At 34.7% G+C, this 25,994-nt stretch overlaps 1 protein-coding gene across 1 annotated transcript in view; it reads right to left on the bottom strand.

The window, feature by feature from the left end:
• The window catches only part of Zdhhc21 (zDHHC palmitoyltransferase 21), a 61,517-nt gene extending 40,148 nt beyond the window's left edge, over positions 1–21,369 (bottom strand). Inside the window, exons 1-4 of the mRNA XM_076843423.2 lie at positions 21,292–21,369; positions 13,530–13,661; positions 7,208–7,406; positions 5,882–5,980 (exon numbers count right to left, since the gene is read on the bottom strand). Coding sequence (XP_076699538.1) covers positions 5,882–5,980; positions 7,208–7,361 — 253 coding nt within the window. The 5' untranslated portion in view covers positions 7,362–7,406; positions 13,530–13,661; positions 21,292–21,369. The remainder of the gene's footprint in view (positions 1–5,881; positions 5,981–7,207; positions 7,407–13,529; positions 13,662–21,291) is intronic.
• Positions 21,370–25,994: the final 4,625 nt, after the last annotated feature.

Below are 25,994 nucleotides of genomic sequence, written 5' to 3'. Positions count from 1 at the left end.
CATCCCTATGTGTTCAGAGAATAAGTAAAAAAAAAAAAAAATCACTATTATAAAAATCTAGAACCATAAAGTACATCTACAATGTTTTTGCTGTGTTGCAAGTAAAAAACATCCACCTTAATTTAACTTACATACTGATAAAGCATTTCTTAGTGTCTTCTCTTTCCTTTTTCAGTGTTTACTCAGCTCAAAATAGGACCTTGGTGAATGATACAGTCTGATATCTGATGATTTACTGTTGAGATTTTTATAGTAGCCATCTAACAATATAAAATAAAAGCCTCTGGGCTAGGGCTGTAGCTCAGTGGTAGAGTGCCCGCCTCACACGTGTGAGGCACTGAGTTCAATTCTCAGCACCACATAAAAATAAATAAAGATATAAAAAATTATTTCAACAATATAAAAAATAAATAAGTAAAAGCCTATGAAAGAGAGAATCCAATTGATAATTTATGGTACTTACGGAAAAATTAAAAGCAAACACATTTTTTTAAGAGAGAGGAAAAAAAACAAAACAGAGAAAAAAGACAAACTGCATAAATGACTGAGGTTGTTTGAGTAAATAACATCACATTATTTAACCTGGATCTCTATTAATGTTATAAATGTCTGAATGAATACAAAGCAATGTTTGGTTTGATTTGGTTGTTTTACTCCCCTTAAGGAATCAAAGCTGGGGACATGGTTCAGTGGTAAAGCACTTGCCTAGCATACACATGGTCCTGGGTTAGATCCTCAGCATCACAAGAAAATAAAATTTTAAAAAAAATAAATAAGGAATCATCTTCTGTTCAAGTCTTAAACAATCATATTTTATGGGGCCCTCTCTCTTAATTACAATATTTTAAATCACAAAGTACTGTTTGAGGAAGAAAAATAATACCTGAACCAAAATCAATATAAGATTTGCATCCTAATATAGGTTTCCTAACAGAAATAGTAGGAAATAAATGTCAATAAGTCTCTTATGGAAGACATTTTAAAAACAACATAAGAGGAAGGAAAACAGTAAAACTATGTATGTCCATGATCATTAATCACACATGCATCCTTAGAGCTTGAGGTAAAATTTTGAGGGACAGCATCAAAAAAGACTATATTTAAAAAAAAAAAAAAAAAAAAGGAAAGAAAGAAAAAAAGAGAAAGAAACTTGTAAGATTTTGTTCTGCAGCTCAATTCACATAGCCCAAACTATGGAACCAACCCAGGTGTCCTTCAACAGATGAATGGATAAAGAAATTGTGGTAGATATATACAATGGAATACTATTCAGACTTAAAGAATGAAATTATGGAATTTGTTGATAAATGGATGGAACTGGAAAATACCATGCTAAGCCAATTCCAAAGAAACAAAGGCCAAATGTTCTCTGATATGTGGATGCTAATTCACAATAAGGGCTGGGGACATAGGGAAGAATAGGGGTACTTTGGATTAGATAGAGGGGAGTGAAGGGAAAAGTGGGGGTATAAGGGTAGGAATGATAGTAGAAAAAAATTGGACATTATTACCCTATGTGCATATATGATTATAGGACCCAACTCCACATCATGTACAACCAGAAGAATGAGAAGTTAAACTCCATCTATGTATGATGTGTCAATGTCATATATAACTAATTAGAATAAATTAAAATTTTTAAAAATTAAAAAAAAAAAGATTTTGCTCTATAACACTGTGCCAAAAAGTGGCTTTAGGGTCCTGGGGATATAGCTTAGTGGTAGAGCGCTTGCCTAGCACCATGAGGCCCCTGGTTCAGTCCTCAGTAATACACACACACACACACACACACACAAAGTGTCTTTAGAGATGACAAGAACATTGGAGTCACACACTCAAGCTAAGAACTCAACAAAAACTAGAGATGATTGTGGTGACAGTTGCAGATCTCTGTGAATATACTAAAAGCCACTGAATTACACACTTTAAATAGATGATGGCATATGAATTATGCTCAACAAAGTGGTTTTTTAAAAAATTAAAAAATTGAATAAAATCATTCCATAAAATGTGAAAGTGATAAAAAATGATATTCTTAAATCGAGGTGTTATTTTATATTTGTTATTTCAAACATGCATGTAAAAATTTCAAATAGTATAAATAGACATGTACAATTCATTTGATTATTTGATATTTTATTATTTCACCTGCCCAAAAGTTTTTTAAATCAAATTCTGGGGATTTCCTCATGAAAAATGGGACATTCCTTTGTATTCAACTTGCCTCATATTTAGTGGATTCCAAGTATACTAAGTTATTCATAAACACATAAACATACATTCAGAAAGGTATGCAAAATATTTCAGAGTAATTCAATTAAGATGGTTAAAATTGTAAAAGTATTAGGGCTTTAAGTTTCCTTTTGTGAAGAATTTAATTATATAAAACTGTTCAACCTTCAAACATTACTGAATAAATGTCACTATTCTTGGGCTTCAATTCTTTATTCATGATATATTATTTTTTACCGCTAACATTTTGTTGATCTTTTTGCCTGTTAAAATCATATTTATGCTGGGCATGGAGGCACATGCCTATAATCCTAGAGGCTTGGGAGGCTGAGGCAGGAGAATCATAGTTTCAAAGCCAGCTTCAGGAACTTAGCAAGACTGTAAGCAACGTAGTAAGATCCTGTCTCAAAATAAAATATAAAAAGGGCTGGGGAAATGGCTCAGTGGTTAAACACTTTGGATTCAATCCCTGGTACAAAAAAAAAAAAGTCATATTTACAAAAGAATCAGGTAACCAGCAACAAAAAGTATATGATGACTTCAATTTTCCCTAAAACCATAACAAAGGTGAAAAAGAACTAAAATTATTCATCTGTACATAAATCTATGGTAAAAAGATAAGAGGGCTCTGGGTTTCACACCAGCTCTATAACATAATAGCTGTGTACTCTAGCATAGACAATCCATGTTCCTGACTACCCAGCCTTCCTACCTCAATTACCATGAAGATCCTGTAATATGAGACAACCACAGACTTTGAAAACATTAAAATATAATATATAAATGTATTTTCTGATTGGATAAAAGGGAAGTTCTTGGACTCAAAGAAAAACAGGCCAACTGTCAATTAAAACAAGATATAATGCAGACACCCAGAGTCAGAACAATAAGCCATGATATCTTCCATCACTAGCATTTATAATCTAAAATAATATTGTGGTCTAATGTGGACTCAGTGAGATCTACAGATATTTGCTGGTATTCAAAATGTTTTGAAAATTCTTAATTAGGTTTGGTTTTTTGTTGTTGTTGTTGTTTTACTTTTTTGGTTGTTGTTCAGGAATGGTGGTATTGATGCAGTGCTGGGGATTGAATCTAGATTTTTTATGGTTTTTTGAATGATGAACTTTCTCATAAAAATTGGATTCCAGTTTGGATGTGGTTTGTCCCTCAAGGGTCCATATGCAGAAGACTGGTCCTCAGTGTGGTACAGTGACAGCTGAAACAATCTTTAAGAGGTAGGGCCTAGTGGGAAGCACTCAGGTAATTGGGGGTACTGTTCTTGGAAGGGAATACCAGTCTCCTAGAGTAAGTTCTCATGAGAGCAAGTTGTTAGGAAAGCCTGAGCCTGGCCCCACTAAGTAACTCTTCGGCTTCTTGTTTGGCAATGTGATTGCTCATTCCCATATGCATTCCCACCATCACCATCCACCCTGATATGATGCAACCGAAAGGGCCCTCAAAAGAGCTGAGCAGATGCAGGCAGCCATTCCTGAACCTTCAGAACTGTGAGCGGAACATTTCTCTTTGGTTCATAAGTAATCTGCCTCACCTATTTCATTATTGTAATGCAAAACAAACACACACACACAAATGGATTTCAGGAGTGGGGTCTTTACTATAACTATACCTGAAAATGTGAAGTCAACTTTTGGAATGGTCATAGGTTGCAAGAGTTTTGAGGAACAGGTTAGAATAATCTAGAATGTTGTGTGATGGGCCTTATGGGAAATTCTGGTGAGTGCTCAGAAGATAAGATGAGGGAATTAGTCTTAGATGGAAAAGAAGATTCTATTGGAATAAAGCCTTGTCAGAGCCTATTTCATGTCATTTGGACTTTCAGCAGCCAAAATATCAAGTTAAATAAGCTTTTGCTTTATAAAGTTAGCCTACTTCAGGTATTTCATCATAGTGACAAAAAAGCTGAATGATACACCTATTTTGACTTTTTAAATTTTAAGACCCAGCAATCTAATCGCATGATTCCACAGGTACTGGCTTGTGGCTGTCACTATTAGATTCAACAGGAAAACCACAAACCTGGCTCCTTTCACTAATTGGTGGTGCCTGGAGCCTGTAGGCATTTGAGTGTTTGATCATTACAAACAAAAAGAATTTATCAGAAATCCATCCAGAATTAGAAAAAGACTTCTTTTTACTTCTGTATTTAGTGTTATAAGAGATTACACACATATACTGTTTATTAGAGAGTTTTTGGCTATGCCAGTTGAGAAGTGGGATTCTAAGGCTTAAGGGTACTACCCTCTCTGCCCCCACCATAAAACAGAAACAAATTGCAAGGTGGTATTTCTGTAAGTTAATAAAAAGTAAATATTTGAATGGTATTCAGAAACTTCTATAGCTATAGCCAGGCACAGTGATGCATGTCTGTAATCCCAGCTACTACAGATCAGGCTGAGGTAAAAGGATCACAAGTTCAAGGGCAGCCTGGGCAATATAGCAAGACCCTGTTCAAAATTAAGAAATAAAACGGGTTGTAGATGTAGCTCAGTGGTAAAGTATCTCCAGGTTTCACTCCCTATTCCCCCGAAAACATAAGAGAAATTTCTTCAGCTACATAAATATGTATAATATTTTCATTTAACCTCTAAAATTTGAAAGCCAAGTAAGCACCTAAATGATGGATCCCAAAAAATAATAGTCAGGACTTATAGGAGGCTCTATAAGTGACCTGTCACTTAACCTCAATTCACAAGGAATTACTGCATTGGTTTCCAAACTTTTAATGAAATTACTGTGATCTTTTGAAAATACTGACATATGTACTGACATCCAGATATTCTCATTTAATCAATATGAGATATTTTAAAAGGCCCCTAGGTAATTCTAATGTGTAGCAAGCTTGGAAGTTACTAAATTACAAAAGAAAGTATTGTAGTTCTATAGCGTACTACAAAGATATAAATTCCTTACTAGAACAAAGTACAACGTTCTCAAAAATTATTTGGCAAATAAGCAAAAAGCAAGACTCAGGAGGATGAGTTTATACTATGTCTGGTATATAATAAAACAAGTAATATATTTTTATTTACTTTTGTTGTTTAAATGGTTATTATGCAATAGGATGATCAAACATTATGTTTAAATGACACTACATTAAAAAGTTTTCAAATGTTTCACTGACTATGTTAAAACTTGGAGATATATAGGAAACAGTGTTCATAATACTACAAATATTTACTCTAGGCAATATTACATTTATAATATCATGAGGTATATGGCAACAGCAACAAAATTCCTTTCTTAAATAAAAACAGAATTTCTCAGATAATTATATTTCATTCAACAAATATTTGTTGCACAACTAAGTGACAGAGATTCTTCTAGACACTAGGGATATAGCAATAAATGAAGGAAGAAAACCCAAGGAAAATAAATCTATACTCTCACAAAGGTTATATAGATCTGGAATAGGTAAAAAGGAGACAAACTGAAAAAGAGAGCCAGGGAATGAGAGGGAAGTGGAAGGGACGGTTTGCAATTTTAAATAGAGAAGTCTGGAAAGAAAAATGTGAGCAAAGACTTAAAAATGGTGTTAAATGATAGACACAAGTACAGTATTTAAATACATTGATAAAGATAATAATTCTTGTACCAGCAAAACTGATAAATCCAAAGAGTAGCATACCTCCATGTGGGATCTTAGGGTTCTCTGGGAGTCTTCCTGGGTCAGTTATTGAGGCCCTCACTAAGGCGACCAGACAAAATATGGCAATGCCATAAAATACTATTTAAAATAAATAAATTAATAAATTAGTCATTTACCCTTTAAAATACATTATTAACAAGCATATTTGTGTTTAAAAAGTATATATTAACTAACACTATCAGGATAAATAATTTTTAAAAAGATGAAATGAAAAATTAAATAATCAATACTGCCAAAACTATACTACATGTTCTATTTTAAATATTATTTTGCATATTAATAACTTTAAAATTTGATATAAATCAGTTTCTTTAATAAGAGTGACTTCTCATCAAAAATGATACAAATAGACCCTACTTGTACTATATTTGATAGCATTTTTAAAAATATTTTACTCTTGAATTTTTCCATTAATTCTATCTTCAAAATTACTCTCAATTAGAGATGTTCAATTGCGCCTTTTGATGAATCTTAAGATGCTTGAGAATAAAGAATTAGAAACTTTTTAATTTTAAAATTAAAAATCAGGAAAAAATAGCAAGGGAAAACAGATTCAGTCTCTATAATTTCACAATTTAAATTAGTAAGACACATGCATTTTGTTGAGGGAATAAAAACAAAACACATTGCACATGTAAAAGGAAACAATTTGAGTGCTCACTCCTGGACTAATTGCATAGCTATAAGTCAGTTTTATCATCTGTATAAAAGAAATTATATAACCCATAGCTCTTTTGAAATAAAAATGAGGTAAAGTACATAAAAACAATGTACATGTACATATACATGTAAAATATATCATTCTGATCTGACTATTTTAATCATAGGCAAACCATTAACATGTATATTATAGCAAAACTTAATTATTCAGAAGTTCAAAGTGAGGTCATAATCAACTTCATAATCAAAATCAATGATTTTAGTAGAATGAAACTCTCATTTCCCAGTAATGTACACTACCATGCCCATTCTTAGAACTTCCATATTTGCAATTAAATACAAAACAGAAACATTAAAAATGCAAACATCAACTGCTGGTTTTTTTTTTTTAGCAAAATGGTCTTTGTATGTATTTTTCAGACTTAGATAAATATGGAGATAGCTCTTCAATATGCAAATATATAAAAACTATTATTTTAAAAACTTATTTAATTTTAAAACTTATTTAATTTATAATAATAATAGCACTACTAAAATAATAAATATATTAAAAGGAAGATTATCATAGTGGCACTACTCTTCAAAAACATACACAATGAAAAAACTTTAATTATAAAGAAAACAAATAAAGATCTAAAAACTTACTTATTATTACTATGCCTGGAATATGTCCTTCTTCATAGTGAGGAAAGAGGACAATTTTGGGAATTAAAACAATATTGTATAACCAGACAAAGACAATCAAACCCATGCAGCACCAACCATGTGGGTCAACAACAAAGTGAATCCGGAGACCCATTTTGCAGTCCTATAACTGCCTGCCAACCCACAAGGAAAGACAATCCTAAGAAGAAGGGGGGAAAAAAAAGTTACAAACATAGAAAAAATTACTTGACTAAAAACTGCGTTTCTGGCACCTATAAAATGCATTTACTAACTTTTTTGTATATTTGATTTTTTAACAATAAACACTTATGAAAACAGAAACTTCTGGGTATTAAATTTCACCAAAAGCCTCAAATAATTTAATTTCAACTGTTCATTATGAATTTCTATTACGAGTGTAAACTGGTATTATCTGCTGAAATTAAAACAATATTTGCCCTAACCCTACAATTTCATGTATAAACCCAAGAGAAATAAGTGTACATGTCCAGCAAAAGATTTATAAAAAAATTTCAGTAGATTTAACTGTAAGACTACTGATGGTCACACAAGTCAAAATAGTGTTTATCCTGTAATGAAAGGGTGCGTATTAACTAAAAAGCGGTGTGTTTTAACCTCTGAAGGGCTAAAAATGTTTTATATCTTGATGTGGATGGTACCCTGTGGATATATATATATATAGAAACATTCACTGAGCTGTATACTGAAGGCTTGTGCAGTTCAGTTTAATTTTAAAACACAATAAAATGTTTTTAAAATCATGTACAAATTGCTAGAAACATTAAAATTCATAGAGTAATAGTCTTCTACTCAAGAAGACTCTTGTTTAAATGGGGCTTTGTTTTCAATTGAGTATTAATGATCTACCAACAGATCTCCAAATGAGACACTTAAAAAGTTAAGATATACTTCAACTATAGATATCAATAAAATGACTTAAAATATATCTACATTTATAACGCTTAAACAATAACACTTAGAATATAAGATTTAGTGGGCACTTTTTATATCAAATATATAGAAATAACAATAAACCAGGACAATGGTTCTTGAACTTGTAAGAAACCAGAATCAACTGAGAAGCTTTAAAAGAATATATATTCCCATTGCAATCTAATAAATCTTAATTCTTCATAGAGTTCAAAAACCAATAAAACAATTTAAAGTGCTTTCCAGGTGTCTGATACAGCTGACTATTATCTAGAAACCATTAAACCTGAATCTTTACAAAGATGTCAATACTACAGCTATGAGTTGAACTTACTCAACTCAATAAATATTGACTGAGTCTCTGCTATACACCAGTCACTTGTTAGACATTAAAGATGCAACTAAGACTAAGATATGGTCTTTACTTAAAGAAACTAACAGTCTAATGGCAAAGAGTCACAAAAATATTTAGTATAATATAGTAAGTTCCAGATATGTACTCAAGTTGTCAGTAGGGGCACAAAAGAAGGAAATAGTTAAATACGGATTTAAGCAAGACTTTCTATAACAAATGAAAACTGAGTTCAGTCTTAAAAGATGAGAAGAAGTTATCCAAGAAAGGAAAGTGACAATAATACCACAAACAAAAGAAGAGCTGGAGATATATAAGAGTAAAAACTGCAGGAGGTATTACTAACTGCAAGAACAAATCATAAAGCTTTCTGTGACTGGGCACAGTGGCATACGCCTATAATCTTAGAGACTAGGGAGACTGAGGCAGGAGGATCCAAGTTCAAAACAAGACTCAGTAACTTAGCAAGGCCCTAAGCAACTCAGTGAGATTCTGCTTCAAAGTAAAAAAATAAAAGGACTGGGGACAAAGGACCCCTGAAAGGACCCCTGGGTGTAATCCCCAGTACCAAAAAAAAAAAAAAAAAAGTTTCTATGGATAGTGACTGGTAAGAAATGAGAAATAAAGGGCTACAGCACGAAGGACACAAAGATGACATTTAAAATGCTAAGACTTCATTCTTAGGCAAAGGAAACCTATCAAAGCAGGAGGTTAACCTGATGAATTTGTTTTAAATAAGTTAGTGAAGCTTTGGTATGGAGGATAAAATTAAAGACAAAGATCAGTTAGGCTAAGAGAATACAAAAGCCAAACTTAGTTTTAGACAAGGGCCAACTAAAGAAATAGAATCAAACCAGTGAGTCTTATTGATTCAATATTAGGAGTTGCAGAGAAAAGAGTCAAGGATGACTCCTAGACTTCCAACTTATATCCCAACTATTTCATTCTAAGAATAATTTATTTTCAATTGAAAAGCCTCAGAGTACCATTAGAGGCCTAGGATCTAGAGACTATCATGCTAAATGAAATACATCAATCCCAAAAAAACAAAGATCAAATGTTCTCTCAATATGTGGATGCTAACACACAACAGGGATGGGAGGAATACTAGTTCAGGGGAATAGGAAAGACAGTGGAATGAATCTGACATAACTTTCCTATGTACATGTATGAATATACCACAATGAATCTCAACATAGTGTACAAGACTAGGATCCTAATTGGAATAAGATAAGATTTCATGCTTGTATAAATATATCAAAACAGAGTCTACCATCATGTATAACTAAAACACACACACATACACACATATAACAGAAAATAAAAATAAAAATAAATAAAGCTACCAAAATAAAGATTAAGGAGCCATTTAACTCTTAAAGGAGTAGTCTGTCTCTCCTTCCTAGATCCTTCAAAAACTGGGAAATGAAGGGAGGTGAGGAGACAAGAACTCAAATGCAATACCATTCAACAGTTTCAGTCAGATATGGCCCAAATTAGTATTTGCATAAGAATTCCAAAACAGGAATAGTACCCAGATTTTTTAAAGTAAAAGCTAAATTTCACTACCCCTTCATTAGAAAATGAAAAGACAGATCAGTTATCATTAAAGAAAATCAGAGAGGATAAAGCTTAATATCTGTGTAATTTGATAGGTATCAGTATTTTAAAAACTAAAGAAGTTCATATGCAAATGGTAAGCTATTTACATATCTAAAAAGAGAAACATTCCAAAGAATGTTAATTTTTTACAGCCTTACCAACTACCAAGTGCTAAAAGAAATGACAGAAGGTTCTGTTTCTCAACATGTTCAATATTATTAACTTCATGTACCTTTTTGTCCTTTAATGTTTCAGTTCTGTTCAGGACTAAAAAACAGAATGTGAATTCCAATAATTACACAGAATAGAGTAATTTCATTATTCATTTCTAATTTTATTAACATTAGAAACAGAAAAGCATACAAACCAGCAAAACAAGTGGGAAAATTATCAAATACTCATTCATTTTTTAAACTGTTTTCATTTCTCTCTACCAGAAAATAGCAAAATTTTCTCATCCATAAAAGAGTCTCACAACAGAAAATACTGCATAGTAAAAAGTATCATTTAAAAATGTGTTCATTTTTTCCTGAATGCAAACATATATAGATGATAAGCTCTAAAAGAACAAGCAACCCAATGAACAATGAGCACAGGATAGAAAAATAAAACAATGAACAAGATGTTGAATATTTAAATAAATACCTGATAAGAGAAAATTAGTGCCACATAATCCTTAAAACAGGGTTGTAGAGAAGAAAACGGTTGTCCAAAGAGCTCCAAATCTGATTACAACTACAAACACATAACTGGTAGAGTTGTAGGATCACTCCAATCAGTTAATATCTACCAGGCGTGGCTTATGGCTGAACAGAAACTATTACACATCCTGAGCAACAAGCAAGTTGAATACAATGCTGCTGCTTGGTCTTAAGGGTGGCATTTTGTTAAGTACTTTCATTAGCAACATACTAATTTACATATTAAGTGGTGAACTCATAACTCAAACTTTGATGTGACTAGTAGATACACTGGTATTTCAAGATTTTTAAAGATTACTATCTGGTAACTAAACTTGAGTGTAATGACTAATTTCATAATGATGTAAATTACTACAGCACAAACTATTTTTAAAGAAATTATAATTCAACTCTAATTAAACTACACTGAGTAAATATTTACAATCTTCAGATTTTTCTAATGGGATGGATACCACCTTTCCTTTTCTGCCTTTTCAGGCAACTCTATTTCACCACATATTTTCCTCAGGAAGAATATTTATGGAATTAGGAAAAGAAAAATAACAGAAAACTACTATATGACAGAAAATGGTAACATCAGAATGCAGAATTTAGAAAATCATAAAGATTGGCCAAAATAATTATAAGAAATCTTGTCATAAGTATATCCCCAAACACAGTTTTGTGTGACTCATCATCTTGGCCAAAGTGGTTTGATGGCAGTTCTATGAATATGAAAAACACATTCCATCATTCATTCCTCCTGTCTGAAATGTCCCCATTACTCTCCTTAACTCTATTTAAATTTAACTCACAATTCAGGACAATTTGAATCTCATTTTCCATATGAAATTTTTCCTGGCACTTCAATTCACAATGATCTTTTGGTTCTTAATTTCAATAAAAAGCAAAATTAGAAGAAGAAAACAGCCAATGGTTTTAAAAGCTTGGAATGAGGATGGCCTTCACAAAACCCATAAAGTCAATTTCAACCACATAAAAATTAAAATTCCTGATCCCAAAACACTCTAAACACCTAGTCAAAAGATACAGTGTCCATGGAAAAAATATTATAACACATGAACGATAAGAGACATACAAAGGAAATACATTAAAAGGCAATTCAAAAATAGAAAGTAAAATCCAATGGCTAATCATTACTGATTAGGAAATGTAAAATAACTAGGTATATTTTTCATCAATTTATTAAAAAACTTTCAGGAAGACAGATGATATTCAATGTTGAGAGGACAAAGGGAAAGGGCACTCTCATAAATTACCAGTGTGCACATAAACTGATAGAATCATATGGGGAGGGTAATTTGGCAGTATATATCAAAACGTAAAACCCTTTTACCCAGCAGTTTTATTTTTAGTAATATCGGCAATATTACTAAAAATAAATATATGTATATATACTTGTATACTCATGAGAGTATACAAGTATATATACATAAAAGGCCGTATAAAGGACACAGCACTTCTTGTAAATTAGAAAAATTTAGCACAGCCTACATGTCCAAGTAGAAGAGGGGAAAATAAATTATAATACATCCATAGTGTAGACTATTTCCAAGTTACTGCAATTTTGAGGGGAAATAAAAAAGGAAGGCAGACCTAGATGTGCATGTCACTACCTATAACGCACTACTGAATTAATAAATCAAGTTTTATGATGGGAAGGGGGGAAATCTTAACAGTAGCTTTTCTGGAAGAGAAGGAATAGGGGCAGACTAAGAAGAGGCATGAGGAAACTTTCTGTAGTGCTAATAAAGATCTATACCATGATATGGAGTCTGAGTTATACAAGTATGTGAATTTGTCAAAACTCAGCAAATGTACACTTCCAATTATTGCATTTCATGGTATGTAAACTAACCTTACAAAACCCCTGTAAATCAATACTGAACTCTAGTTAATGACATATATTAAAGAATGTGGAGAAGGAAGTATACTGATACCTGCAATTTACTTTGTAATGGATCAAAAAATAATAATAAAACTGATTGATGGATAGACAAGAGATGAATATGTGATGAAGTTCAATAATAATAGTTATAAAATCTAAATGATGGGTATTCAGATTTAACACTATAAAATTGATTTCCACATTTCTGTTTAAAGTTTTCAAAATTAAATGTTGGGAAGATAAGTTGAGGAATAGTTCCTATAACATTTTTTTTTTTAGCAAAAACTACACATAAGTAATTTCTGCATGTGTATAGAGGGAAAAAATTGTTTGAAGAAAACACATCAACCAAACTGGATTATCACTGAACTGAAAGAAAAAGAGGAGTAAGAAGGCTTTCCTATTTTATGCATATATTTATATGTTCTTGTAAGTTTATCAGTATCATATACAATTCTAAATTATTTTCAACCACCAAAAAATAGACTAAGTGACAGCATTAGTGTTATAAATGTTTAATTTGAGCCTCTATCACTATATATTATTTTTAAGATTAGGATTTTTAAAAACTGCTATGTGGAAGTATCTGCCATAAAACAACATAATATTTGCAATTTAGAAAGATATTTCTGTGACTCGTAATATTTACAGCTTATTTTCTTTATAAAAAGTCTAATTTAAGAAAATACGCTTAGTTAAAATGTAATATAAAATTTGTAAACAAACTACATTTGCTAACGTACAATTAAGTGCATACAAACATTAGACTCCAAGGATACTACACTAAATAAATGAGAAACATAGTCCCACTGTAAAATGCAAACTTACCACTTGCAAATTCACTGGGATGTGTTGTAATTTTTCTGGTACTTGCATCTAGAAGTTTTATCTTGATTCATTCTTTTTGCATTACATTCCACCAAATGGACCCTCTCTTCAGTAACTGTTCTCCATGAGAATCTATTAATGGTTTAACAAACAATCATCTCTCACAAAGATAAAAATTATAAGCAACTAAACATTCTATGAAAATGACAATTACAAAACTTTTAAATTAAAAAATAAGATGATTCAATTCCACCTGATTCAATGCTTTCATATGCCATTTATCCCTGAAGAATTTGCACTTGATCACCATTACAGATGAAAGTTCTCTCTTTTGAAATCACCTAATTCATATGTCATGAGCTTTGTAATGTTATGAACAACCAATAAAAAAAAAAAGTGAAAAAAAAAAAAACAAAAAAAAGAAATCACCTAATTCCCATAAAACCAAAAAAGCATTACGTGTCCAGCATTTGGGCATCATCAAATTTCCTTGACCACAAATTTCAAAGTAAAATTTAGATTCTGAGATCACTTACATGACAAAATACAAGTAATATCTTCCAAGATATGAGGTTAGAAGCATCTACTCGCAATTAATAAACAGAGAACAGAAGAGTTTAAAATAGAAATTTTGGTTTAAAATATTCTAAGAAAAAAGTTATCCTCCTACAATGAAACTACCACCAGAAGAGTCAACCATAAAAGTTAGATCCTATAGCTAAAGCTTAAAATAATAAGTTCTACAATAACGTATACCAATTAACTGTTATTAATTCAATCAATATTTATTAACTTTATATTATGCTTTGACACAGGATATAGATGAAAAAGAGACACTATACTCAGTGGAGACTGATCAGTAAAGAGACAAGATCAATTATGATGTAAAAGAAGCTAAGAAAGAAGGAAAAAATGCATCTCACACAGCAAGGGTATTAGTTCATAGAACATTTTTCAGTTTTCTGAAGATGCATGTGTGTGCTGGGACGCATTACAATCAACTTCTTTCTTATGGTAAGCTGTCATCAGGGAAAGATTTTCAGAGACAATGAAGCCTCTGAATGAGCTCAATGAAAAACAGAGGCTTTTTCTAACCAAGAGAATAGAACAAGAAAAGATGTAAAAGCAAGCAGAGGAAACAGAAGTAAATGGAAATGACAAGAATCACTGCATCTGGAACATGGGTTAAGATGTGACATCCCTGGGCTGAGGCTATAGCTCAGTGGCAGAGCGCTAGCCTGGCATGCATGAGGCACTGGGTTCCATCCTTAGCACCACATAAAAAGAAACAAATAAAATAAAGGTATTCTGTCCATCTACAACTACAAAAAAAATTTTTTTTGAGAGAGAGGGAGAGAGAGAGAATTTTTAATATTTATTTTCTAGTTTTCGGCGGACACATTTGTATGTGGTGCTGAGGATCGAAACCGGGCCACACGCATGCCAGGCGAGTGCGCTACCTACCACTTGAGCCACATCCCCAGCCCCTACAAAAAAATTTTTTTAAATTAAAAAAAAAAGATGTGACAACCTCTTGATCATAATCAATTCAAAGAAATAAATTCCACAACACTATCAGTACACACAGAAATATATAACTGAAGAAAGACATTTTACCCTTTCTACATAAGATGCACTCTGATACTGCTATTCGATTTTACTTCATCAAAAATATTTGATGCTGGTCACAGCCTACTAAACAGAATTCATGACACCAAATAAAGAGTGATCCTCAAATTAAAAAACACTATGAAATGAAAACATGTCAATGAGTCTGGACTTCATCCTGAATGCAATGGAAAATCATTAAAGGATTTTAGGGAGCAAATCCCAGAATCAAATTTGTATTTGGAGAAGAAAAGCAAAGATCTTATGGCTGAGTTTGGGTAGATGGATAAAGTACTGAAACTGACTTAACAAACAACAAACTAGTCTGTCACCTAAGAAATGATGAAGGACACCAGGTGCAGTAGACACCTGTAATCCCAGCAGCTCAGGAAGCTGAAGCAGGAGGATCATGAGTTCAAAGCCAGTCTCAGCAATTTATCAAGACCCTGTCTCTAAATAAAATATTTTTAAAAGCCTGGGGATGTGGCTCAGTGGTTAAGCACCCTTGGTTCAATCCTTATTACAACAAAGAGAAAGAAAAATGGTGAGAAACATGGTAAGCATCCCAGAAATGCTTATTTATAAGGGCTATGGGGTATGTTTGTGTTATGAAGTAACACGACAGAAAACATACTGGAAAAAGGACAGATCTAGAAGAACTTTAATGAAAAAAACTGATAGGACATAGTGGTCAAATGAAGTAAAGGGCAGATTCTATGATTAGTCCTAAATCTCTGGCTTAGGGACTAAATAAAGTTGGTATCATTCTCCAAGACAGGAAATAAAGAACAAGCTATGAATTTATGAAGTGCTCTGTTTACCAATGCAACAACAAAACTATAACATAGTGAGAATGTGAAAAATATATCAATGATTATCATTACGTTTCCATTCTCCCTTATAAACTTATAAAACGAATAATACCTGTATTTTCTCCCAAGGTCAATTTTTCTATGCAGCGTGATTATTAGATTGTCAAATGTCATGTCTTTCTACTCTAACTTTTTAGCCTAATTTAAAGTGGTCTCTTTGCTGTACCTTGCTTCTTAAAAACAAAATACCATATGACAAAGTTAAGGAGCTGCTACCCTAATGGCAAATGAATGTATTAAAAAAGAAAATCAAACACAATTAGATGTGGAACAACAAAAAGTTCTGAAACATAGCCAAAGTGAGCAATGCCACTAAGGCCATAACTCTAGGGTGGCTTCCTAATGTTTCAACAAAACAGTAGTTTCTGTAAGTAACATTAGGTAATACCACCGGCAAATCATCCATGAGTCAAACCCACATCACTCACTGGCTTAACATCAAGAAAATTCTCAACAAACATTTACAGTTATTAGGGCTCTATTACAGACATAGCATGCAAAATGCAACTAACATTTCAGTGCTAGATCAATACCACTGTCACTACTTTGAAATCAAATTTCATCTATGTAGTATGAAAATAATAGTAACCTCAAAAATCCTAAAAATTTTGGGATTACAATATTACAAAGTTTCAAAACTATGACATTAAACATTTTTAACATTGCTATGTCAGAAAAAATATAGTCAAATCACAGAGTAAGTTACCAAACATACCAAAAAAAAAAAAAATTTGCACAGGCCAAGAGAAAATTAATACTATTCTAGATCAATATATGAAATTTAAAACATTATTACAAGCAAAAATTAGTTTAGAAAACAAAGTTACAGCTGTGTATCTTTAAACATACTTACAAAGCTATTTGATTTGATTTATCCTACTCCCAAAATGGTTAATCATGGCATTTAGCTCTACTTAAACATGAGGCTCTAGCTGCCTGTAATACTTAGTCAATAAAGTAATTTTTAAGATGTCATGTAGGTATTCCATTTATTATCAACAGAGTAGTAAATATATCTTGTACAGATGTTAAAACAGAGAAGCATGTTCAAATGGTAACACAGCTGCTTGCTTTCCAAGCTCTGTTTGACCATCTTTAAAATGGGGCTAAAAATATCAATTTTACAGGGCTGTAATCATGCTTAAATGAGAAGTTGCCTGGCAAAGAAATATCTCCAAAATAGTAACTTTAAAGGGAAGTGTGAAGTAGGGAAGAGAGGGGAACTTAAAAATGAGTTTTACTTCTCCTTTTAAAAACTCATTTCATTCTAATGAAACAGTGTTTCAGGGTCCTATCCTTAAAAGTAGTGATACAATTTAACCATACCTCAGCTGATTTACATCATCCCTCACCAAAATCTGTCAACTACTTGTTAGGGGAAAAAATTTTTTTTTCAAAAAGTATAGCCTTTCAGCTAGTGTTATACTACAAGCATGTAGTAAAGTTATATTTCTACATGTTTCCCTGGGATTTCTTCAAGCACAAAACCAAAAATAGAAGTTTGATCTAAAACAGAATAATTGAACTAAAAAAAGCCCCTAATCTAATCTCTTTCAAGTGCAAGCAGGATGGTAAGAGGAGAAATGAAGCATGGAAGAAAATCATCCTTGATTTCAGAAGCTAATGAGACTATATAATTAAAGCAGGGTATTCTGAATCAATTGCTAAATTCTCCAAGAAGATTTTTGTAAAAACATGGGTGGGGCAAAGTGTCAAAGCATAACATTCTTGCACCATCAAGGATTTCAAGAATCTACTGTGTAGAACAAGTATCTAAGCCACTACATTCTGGACAAAATTAACATAAGCTGTTGTTCTTCACATAAACCTGCTCTTCTGGACACCTGCCTCAGGAGTGAAAAATAAATAAAAATACTGCATCTCTATTAATAATACTGCACTACAGTGACATATTTCATCTGAATCTTCTAACAAATATTAGAAATAACTTGGAAGATATGGGATGACAGCAATTAAAACTACCAAATGTTGTTTTAGTCAGTACCAAGTATCTATGTGGGAATATTCATTTAGGAAGGAAGGAATGTGGGAGAAAGGATAGAAAAAGCAAGATTCAATGTAGAATAGAGACAGGAAGCAATGAGAATCTTTGCTTCAAAAATGGTACAAAGAAGCTGGGCACAGTGGTGCATGCTTATAATCCCACCTAGCAGGGAGGCTAAGGCAGGATTCCAAGTTCAAGATCAACCTGGGCAACTTAGACCCTGTCTTTAAAATACATACATATATACATACACATACACATACACACACACGTGTGTGTGTGTGTGTGTGTGTGTATGTGTATTAAATTAAATAAGAAAGTAAAAGGAAAAAAACTTCAGGTATGGTAAAAGCTAGACTTGAAGAGGCTAAGGTTTTTCCTGGGTATAAATAAGGCATGTCTTCCAAATAGTAAGATAGGCCAGCTTCTGACCACCTAATACCCACTGTACCAAGATATACTGGAAGAATAAAAAAGAAACTAAATTAGACTGTCTTTGCACCAGAATTAACCAAAGCAGGCCTAATCTAAAAACACTAACACTAGATGGAAAATCTCTCCTCACCTACTTGCTGAAGCTGAAAATCCTGCATATGTGAAAGTTATTCATTCTATAATTATAATTTAAAAGGCTTTCAGAAGTCCAGTTGAGAGCATACTTGAGCATTTTAAGTTAGAATTAAAAGCAAAGTAATCAGTGAATGGTATAATACCAATTTATCTAACCTGACCTTTTGTGAAAGGAGCAGCACATAGGTGAGGAGAGTTGATGTTGATTTAGCCTCCAAAATGGAGAAGAAGGTTAATTTACACAGAGAGGAATAATACAAAGGAAAAGGAGGCCTAAAGGGCAGATGACAAACTTGGAAAACATCACATTTTGCCTAGGGTAGATCTAAAAAGGGAAACAAAATAAGCAAATTACCATTATACTAAGGTAGCTATCAATGCACCTTCACAGGTCCATGAAAATGTGCTTTTTAAACTAGTTGATCCAATTTATCAGGAATTCTTGACCAACAAATCACTATTCTGGCAATAAGACTGGTATTTTTCCAATTCTTTCTCCTATTTATTATTATTATTATTATTATTGATTCAAAATATGTCAAACATATTTTGATGAGGTATTTATAAACTGATTATGCCAATAGGTGCTAAATTTTCTTTTATTTCTAACACATTTGAAAATTTGAATCTTAGACTTAATACTTTGCCAAAGTTATATTCTTTATTCAAAAAGTAAAGCTGAATTTACAAATAACCTTCAGGCAATAAAAACAGCTTTTCTTCTGCCTTCCCTATTAAGCCTGGTACTGACACTATCACTGTGTAGACTCTTATGCTGAAAAATTTTCATTGACTCAATCTTAATTACAATTCCAGGAAAAAAGCTCCATGGAGACATTACTAGATTTCTCAATCAGTTTCTTTCCTAATCCATGGCATTATTTTATTCAAGAACTTTTTCACAGGTTCTGAATCACACACTATGAATTAAAATATAGATTTAAATCAGGCAGTGGGAAAATAAGTAAAAGTTTTATGATTCGCTGATTACTTTTTGTCTTAGAATATAACTTATTAAGCCGATGGTTATATACATTTATTTTTAAATGTTTAAATTTCTTTTATTAAACAAAGTATGCTATAGACAGGCAACATGACATAATTCTTATCATCCATTTTCAAAACATGCTTTGTTTCATTTACTCCAACCACAGCTTCTAACATATGTTTAAACTAACAGAAATCTCAACAGTTTGAAGAGACCCAGCATAGTTCTATTGTTTTATGTGCAAAATGATGAATTCTAAAGTTCATCTATTCTGGCACTATCTCAAAATTTTACTAATATTTTTCATCAGGTAAATGTTTTAAATATACCTTCCACATGTTAAGAGTCTTACAAACATGGCAATTTTCAAAAATAGAAAGTGGAAAAGCTTTAAATTAAAGAATAAGCCTTAAGGAATGTAGTCTTGACTCCTTAGCTGTATGGATAAGAAAACAACCTGACAACCTGGGTCACTGACCTACCAATGACCCCACAGCTGGATAGTGACAGACATGGGAATAGAATCTGGTTTTACTTTCCACAAAACCAAATCTCATTTGATTCTTTCCAGTTGATTTCTCACCTCATCTCTATTTCAAAAATCTTTTTGCTATTAAGTGATAGCACAACAAAGCCAATAAAAAGAGCACTTCTCTGAATTTTATCTTTAAAATAAATCTAAAGAGTTGGAAGAAGTTAATGGAATACTACATAAAAAGCCTTTAATCCAGGAACAGTACACTCTAAGCAGTCATCAAATGGTAAGTACTATTATTATTTTTACCACAAGTTAGGTAGTGAATGTTTTTAGGTGCACATATTAACAGAGTAGCAGAAGGAACCATTTGAAACATCTTTTTAACTTGCACTTAATTATCCTTATTTGTCTTTAGACAGTAACTTTACCTATGATTTATTTATAGCCCGCCCACAATGACCTTGATTTTTTTTTTCCTCTTGTACTTTTATGACTGCTGTACTGCAATAGTTTCAAGAAATAATTGGTCAGGTCCTCTTAGCCCTGGAGATACAGACATCCTCCACTGACTCACAAGCGATCTAAAAATGTGACCAAAATATAGCTTGAGAAAGACCATAATTTAAATGGTCTCTCCAGTTAAAATCCAGCAACCTATAATGGGGAATGGTAACAAGTGCAAACTGCTGCCATCCACCCATAAGAAATTTTCTCTAAAACACCTTTGGTTGGGGATGGGAGAAGAAGGTCAATAAAAGAGCCAACTCTTTCTCCTCCTGCTAGTCCTTTGCAGCTTCTCGCCAGCGGTCTGAGAATGAATGAAAGGTTCTGTCACAGCAGAGAGAAATCCGGAATCTTGGTACAGGTCTCCGGGAGGGAGTGCAAAAAGGGAAACTGGTTTACAGGGAGGAAACTCCAGGCACTGACTTTGTTTTTTAACTAACCCAAAATCACATCCACTAGAGCAGGAACCCACCCATCACCAGTTATGGGAGGGGCACCGGCGGGTGGCTCCGGTGCTGGCAGAAGGTGCTCTGAAAACCGCCAGGCCTGGGGCTGGGAGGGCGCGGAGAAGTCCCGAGGTTCCGAGCCCGGGTTCCGAGCGCGCGCGGGGACAGGTGCAAGTAGGGCTGGGGAGGCACCGCGAGGGCGCGGGGAGCGGGGTCGGTGGCCCGGCGCCCCGCGAGGAGGGCGGGGCCGGCGGGGGCGTCCCCCTCACCCCCGCGCCTCCACACACTTACCGGCGCCGGCTGGCTAGCCTCTCGCCGCCGCTGCTCACGCGACCGCCCGCGACTCTACCCACGCCTTTTTCTCCCGCGCCGCCGCCCAGGCCCGGCCGCTCTCCTCTTCCGCTTCCGGGAGCCCAAGCGCCAGGACCGGCCGACTTGGTGTCCGCATGCCCGCGCGCCCGCGCGAGGAGGGATCGGCCGCCGCCGCCGCCGCCTCCGTAGCAGTCTCCGCTTCGCGCCCAGGAGCCGCGATGGGAGCCGCGGAGGGCCGAAAGACCAGAAATCGCGCGGTGGGCCGCCATCACCGGAGCACTCTACCTGAAGCACCTCAGTGTCTCCGCCCTTCTCTTTGGTCCCCTTCCTGGCTTTGCCCAGGTCGTCCTTCTCGTCCCCACATCCTCACTGCACCGGGTTGGGGCCTAATCCTTAAGGATTGCAAGTATCCTCCTTTCTTCAGAGGATATGGCCAACAGGCCTCTCTCCCCCCTGACATGTTCTTGACGTCCCCCGGTACCTTGCTTCAAGTATGGTCTGCAGCATCCTCTGGAACTTGAAGGAAGTGCATAATATCAGGCCTACTGAATCAGTACCTGCATTTGGATCTCCAGCTGATTTTTAGGAGTGCACCTTAATCATTACAAAGTACTGCACTGTAGTGCTTGCTTTACCCATTTTTGACCCTCTGTTTGGGATACTACAGCCATCCAAGATTTTTCCTATTCCTATCGGTAACCTCCATCCGTAGCCAAATAAGCCTTACTTTTATTTCAGAACTCCACAGGTTGTCAGCTCTTCTATCCGTGTAGGATAGGAAAAATAATTTAACTGAGCAATGCTAACAACACATCCCGGTAGAATTTGGTATCTTCTCCAAACCTACGAAATACACTAAAAAAAAAAACCTTTCCCATCTCATCCCAGCTAAAAGGAATTTGAAAAGCTCAAACTTTCTGCAGTGATGGGCAGCTGGTGTGGATGGAAGAAATAGTTCCTGCTGTATGAAGTCTGTACATAAAATGGAATTGAAAGCCTTCTACCAATAGGTTCCTTCCTACCTCTCAAGTCTTAGCTCCAACTAAATTGGTTTATTTCCTCATATTATGAATGTCTTCCATCTTCTCTCGGATCATCTTAATCCTGATCCAACTTGGAAGTCAGCTGAAATCCTGACATCCCAGAATTCCTCCTCACCACTATTCTTGGACCACATTCATTGTAGCTTTGGGGAACCCTTATGTTACCTTGTATTGCTAGGGTTTTAAAAATATATTTTATCCAGATTGAAATGATTACAAACCCCTTGTGATCTTAAAGACGTAGATTAGTTGTTTTCAAAGTATAGATCCTAGACCAACAGCAGCAGCAGCACCTAGGAACTTGTGAGAAATCATATTCTCCAGCCTCCACCCCAAATCTATAGTATTAGAAATTTTGGAGGTAGAAGCTAGCAATATGTGTTCTAACAAGTCTTCCAAGATTCTAGTGCACACTAACATTTCAGAATTGCTGACCTAAAGTATTGTATTCCAAAAGAACCCGAATGATAGGGATTGGTTTGACCCCATTCATACAGAGATAGGTTTGAAGACTAGTCACAATTCCTTTTGGAAGAATTAGCTTGGATTTTCATCATTCATTTGATATAGTAGGATTTTTGTAACTTGGGTTGTTTGGATAGAAGAAAACATTAGATAAAAGGAGTCACTTTGAAGGAAAACACATAGAAACCCCTTCCCCAAATCCTGCTACCTGAATTGCATATTCTTTTGCTCTCTCTTCATTTACCCCTGTGAGAGGGAATGATTAAGGTCAAACGATCTCAACATGCCCAAATCAGAATTAATTGAAAGGCATATGAATGTGAATCAAAAGTGTTCATATTTCCAATGCCTTTATGTGTGTGTGAGTTAACATTCTCATATCAGCCAAGTCAATTCCACAGGAATGAGAGAAGTGTTGGTAAAAATATTCTCAAATCATGAAACATGTAGCATGGGCAGTTAAGACATATAACCAAAGTCCTGTCTATCCTCTGTACTGAAAGTCAAGTCATTTCATCCTAAGCATCAGACACCTGTGTCATCAGATAATCTTTTCATATTTACTGTAAGGATGGAAAGAATACATATATTGCAGTGATGTGCAGTTAGATTATTGTGCCTTCCTGCCACAGAAGATAGTATGTGGAGATATAGATATAGATAGATAATATCAATCACAGTATATTTTTCTTCCAAAATTCCAGTCTGTTTTATGGACCTGTGAAGGACTGAAATGTGATTATTAACTAAATTCATATTTATCTAAAAAATAGATGAGGACAATGGCATTGCTTCCACTGCTAACTTAGCTCTTAACAAAGGCATACTCAGGGCATTTATGTAGATAAATTCACTCAACTGTTGTGCTTCTGTGCCATGACTAAGGAGGACTGGATTTTACTGCAATTTTCAAAAGTCAGTGCAATCCAGAGTTTAATCATACAGGCTAATAGCCCTTGGCAGCTTTGGGTGGATGGCGTTCTCCACCTGCCCAGATGGGTTCCATGCCCTTTGCACCCACATTTGATGCACATTCGTGATTTCTTGGTTGCTTATACTCATCTCCTCCATCTGTTTGAGTGGCAGAGTGCCCATTCCACAGTAGTCTAATATAATCTAAAAGTTGTTCTTAATTTTTTTTGGGGGGGGATAACATATCTCTGAGCATGTGATGAAAGTTGATGATTCTCTCCACAAATACATACATACACACACACAGACACACACACACACACACACACACACACACACACACAATGTATGTAAACATGTACATACATTTATGGACAAAGTTTTACACACTGCCCCACTGTCTCACACTTTTGAGAGCATCACAATGAAGTCATGAACTTTACGTAAAGAACTCTTCCTAGGAAAAAAGGGTGAGTAAAATAACTTTTGTTTTAAATATCAAGGGAAAACTATAAAACCACTGTGTGTTTAGAAGATAAGAGCAACACTGAATAATTACAAGCAAAATGCTATGAAAGTGCTAGAGATGCAGCTAGTAACTTCAATAGGATGGGTAAGGGTGGTTTCATGGAGATAAGTTCTTGCATCAGGCAACTGGGAATAGGATATTGATTTAAGGAAGCTTGGTGATATTTTTGCAGGGGTTGGGGAAAGTTCTGGGAATTGAACCCATGATCTCATGAATGCTAAGCACACATTCTACCACTGAACTATACTCCTAGCCCCAAGAGTAAGATTTTGGGACAAAAAAGGGAGAGAAATTTCAGAATGGGGGAAGTGATTGAACAAAGACATGGATACATGAAAATGCAAGGGTCCATGTGGTGTGGCTCAAATGTAGAGTACATGGAAAGAGAGAGAGGCAAATGGAAAGAAACTGTCAAGTTATGGTGAGTCTCAAAAATAATGTTATGTCTATTGAAGAACCATCAAGCTTCAGACAAGGGCAATGACCTACTTTGAGCTGGAAGAGACTGTTAGCAAGGGTAGTAGCATTATCAAAAAGCAGAGTGATAGGGCATTTGGGAAGATCTAAATGTCCTAAATTGGAACCTAGTATTTGCTTGCCATTTGCTTAAGAATTTTCTGTTAAGGTGAACTTGAGATTCTTTTACTTGGTCAAGGGCCAATGAAGAAATTTATCTTGGTGAATGTTTATGTGCACTTAATCTCCACATTAACACTGAGTTAAAATCTATTTGAGATAGAAAGACTGAAAATCAACTTGAACTAAAAAGAAGTCCTGCCACTAATCAGGCTGGGAAGACAGACAAATCCAGATGCAAAATTAACAGGACAATCTGCAAAGGTCATGCAGCAGTTCTAAAATGCCATAATGACCCCCCTCTTTGGATGATTACTGACTTCTTACAGATGACAACTCAGAAAAATTGTTATTTCCATTTGTCACTGGTGATATTCAGTTGCTCGGTCATCTTCATCTCTTGGAAGCATGCAATTCCTAGTTAATTCCCTCTTCTCCTAATCCCACCTTAAAACAAACACCAACCTAATACTACTCCCTTAGACTCACCTCAGAATCCCTCAATGGGAGCATACCTCAGAGAAGATGCCACCCTTCCCGCTCTTGTGTAGGAGTGCCCTTCCTCCCTGAAAGGCAGTGAATCTGATTTTGTGGGATAACAGATTTGTTCCTGGACTGATTGTGTCTTAAAAACCCACTTAATGATGAAAGCTTCCCATTGTCAGGACTCAAAAATCAAGATTCTTCAGGAACCTTTCTGTGTCAATTGCACAATAAAGTAACTGTCATTTCCAATAATGAGGCTCCACAGTTTACACAAGGACTCTTCCAAGGTGGGAGGAAGAAATGTTTTGAGCAGGGCACCCTTTTCCCTTGGTCTACTTAGAAGCAGCTTAATTTAAGTAAGTGGGATGAAGAGAGTGCCAAGAGAGTGGGAAGGTTAAAGTATCTAAAAAGATGATGAAAAGTCCTGCCTTGGTAAAATGTCAAGTACAACTGTAAAATAGGGCAGGACTGAGGGTATGGCTTAGTGGTAGAGCCTTTGCTCAACAGGCATAAGGCCCTGCGTTCAATCCCTATACCTGCAAAATAAATAAGTAATAAAAATTGATGGATTTTGATGATTCTGTCCTTTGAACATGAAGGATGGAGATAGAGATTTTCCCTGAGAGGTTTCATTATAAAAGAGAGAAATGAGAGAGAAAAAAGAGAGAAAT

The sequence above is a fragment of the Callospermophilus lateralis genome, chromosome 2 (genome assembly GCF_048772815.1).
Source record: "Callospermophilus lateralis isolate mCalLat2 chromosome 2, mCalLat2.hap1, whole genome shotgun sequence".
Classification (NCBI taxonomy): domain Eukaryota; kingdom Metazoa; phylum Chordata; class Mammalia; order Rodentia; family Sciuridae; genus Callospermophilus; species Callospermophilus lateralis.
The sequence above is the reverse complement of the archived record's forward strand: the minus strand, read 5'-3'. Positions and strand labels throughout refer to the sequence as shown.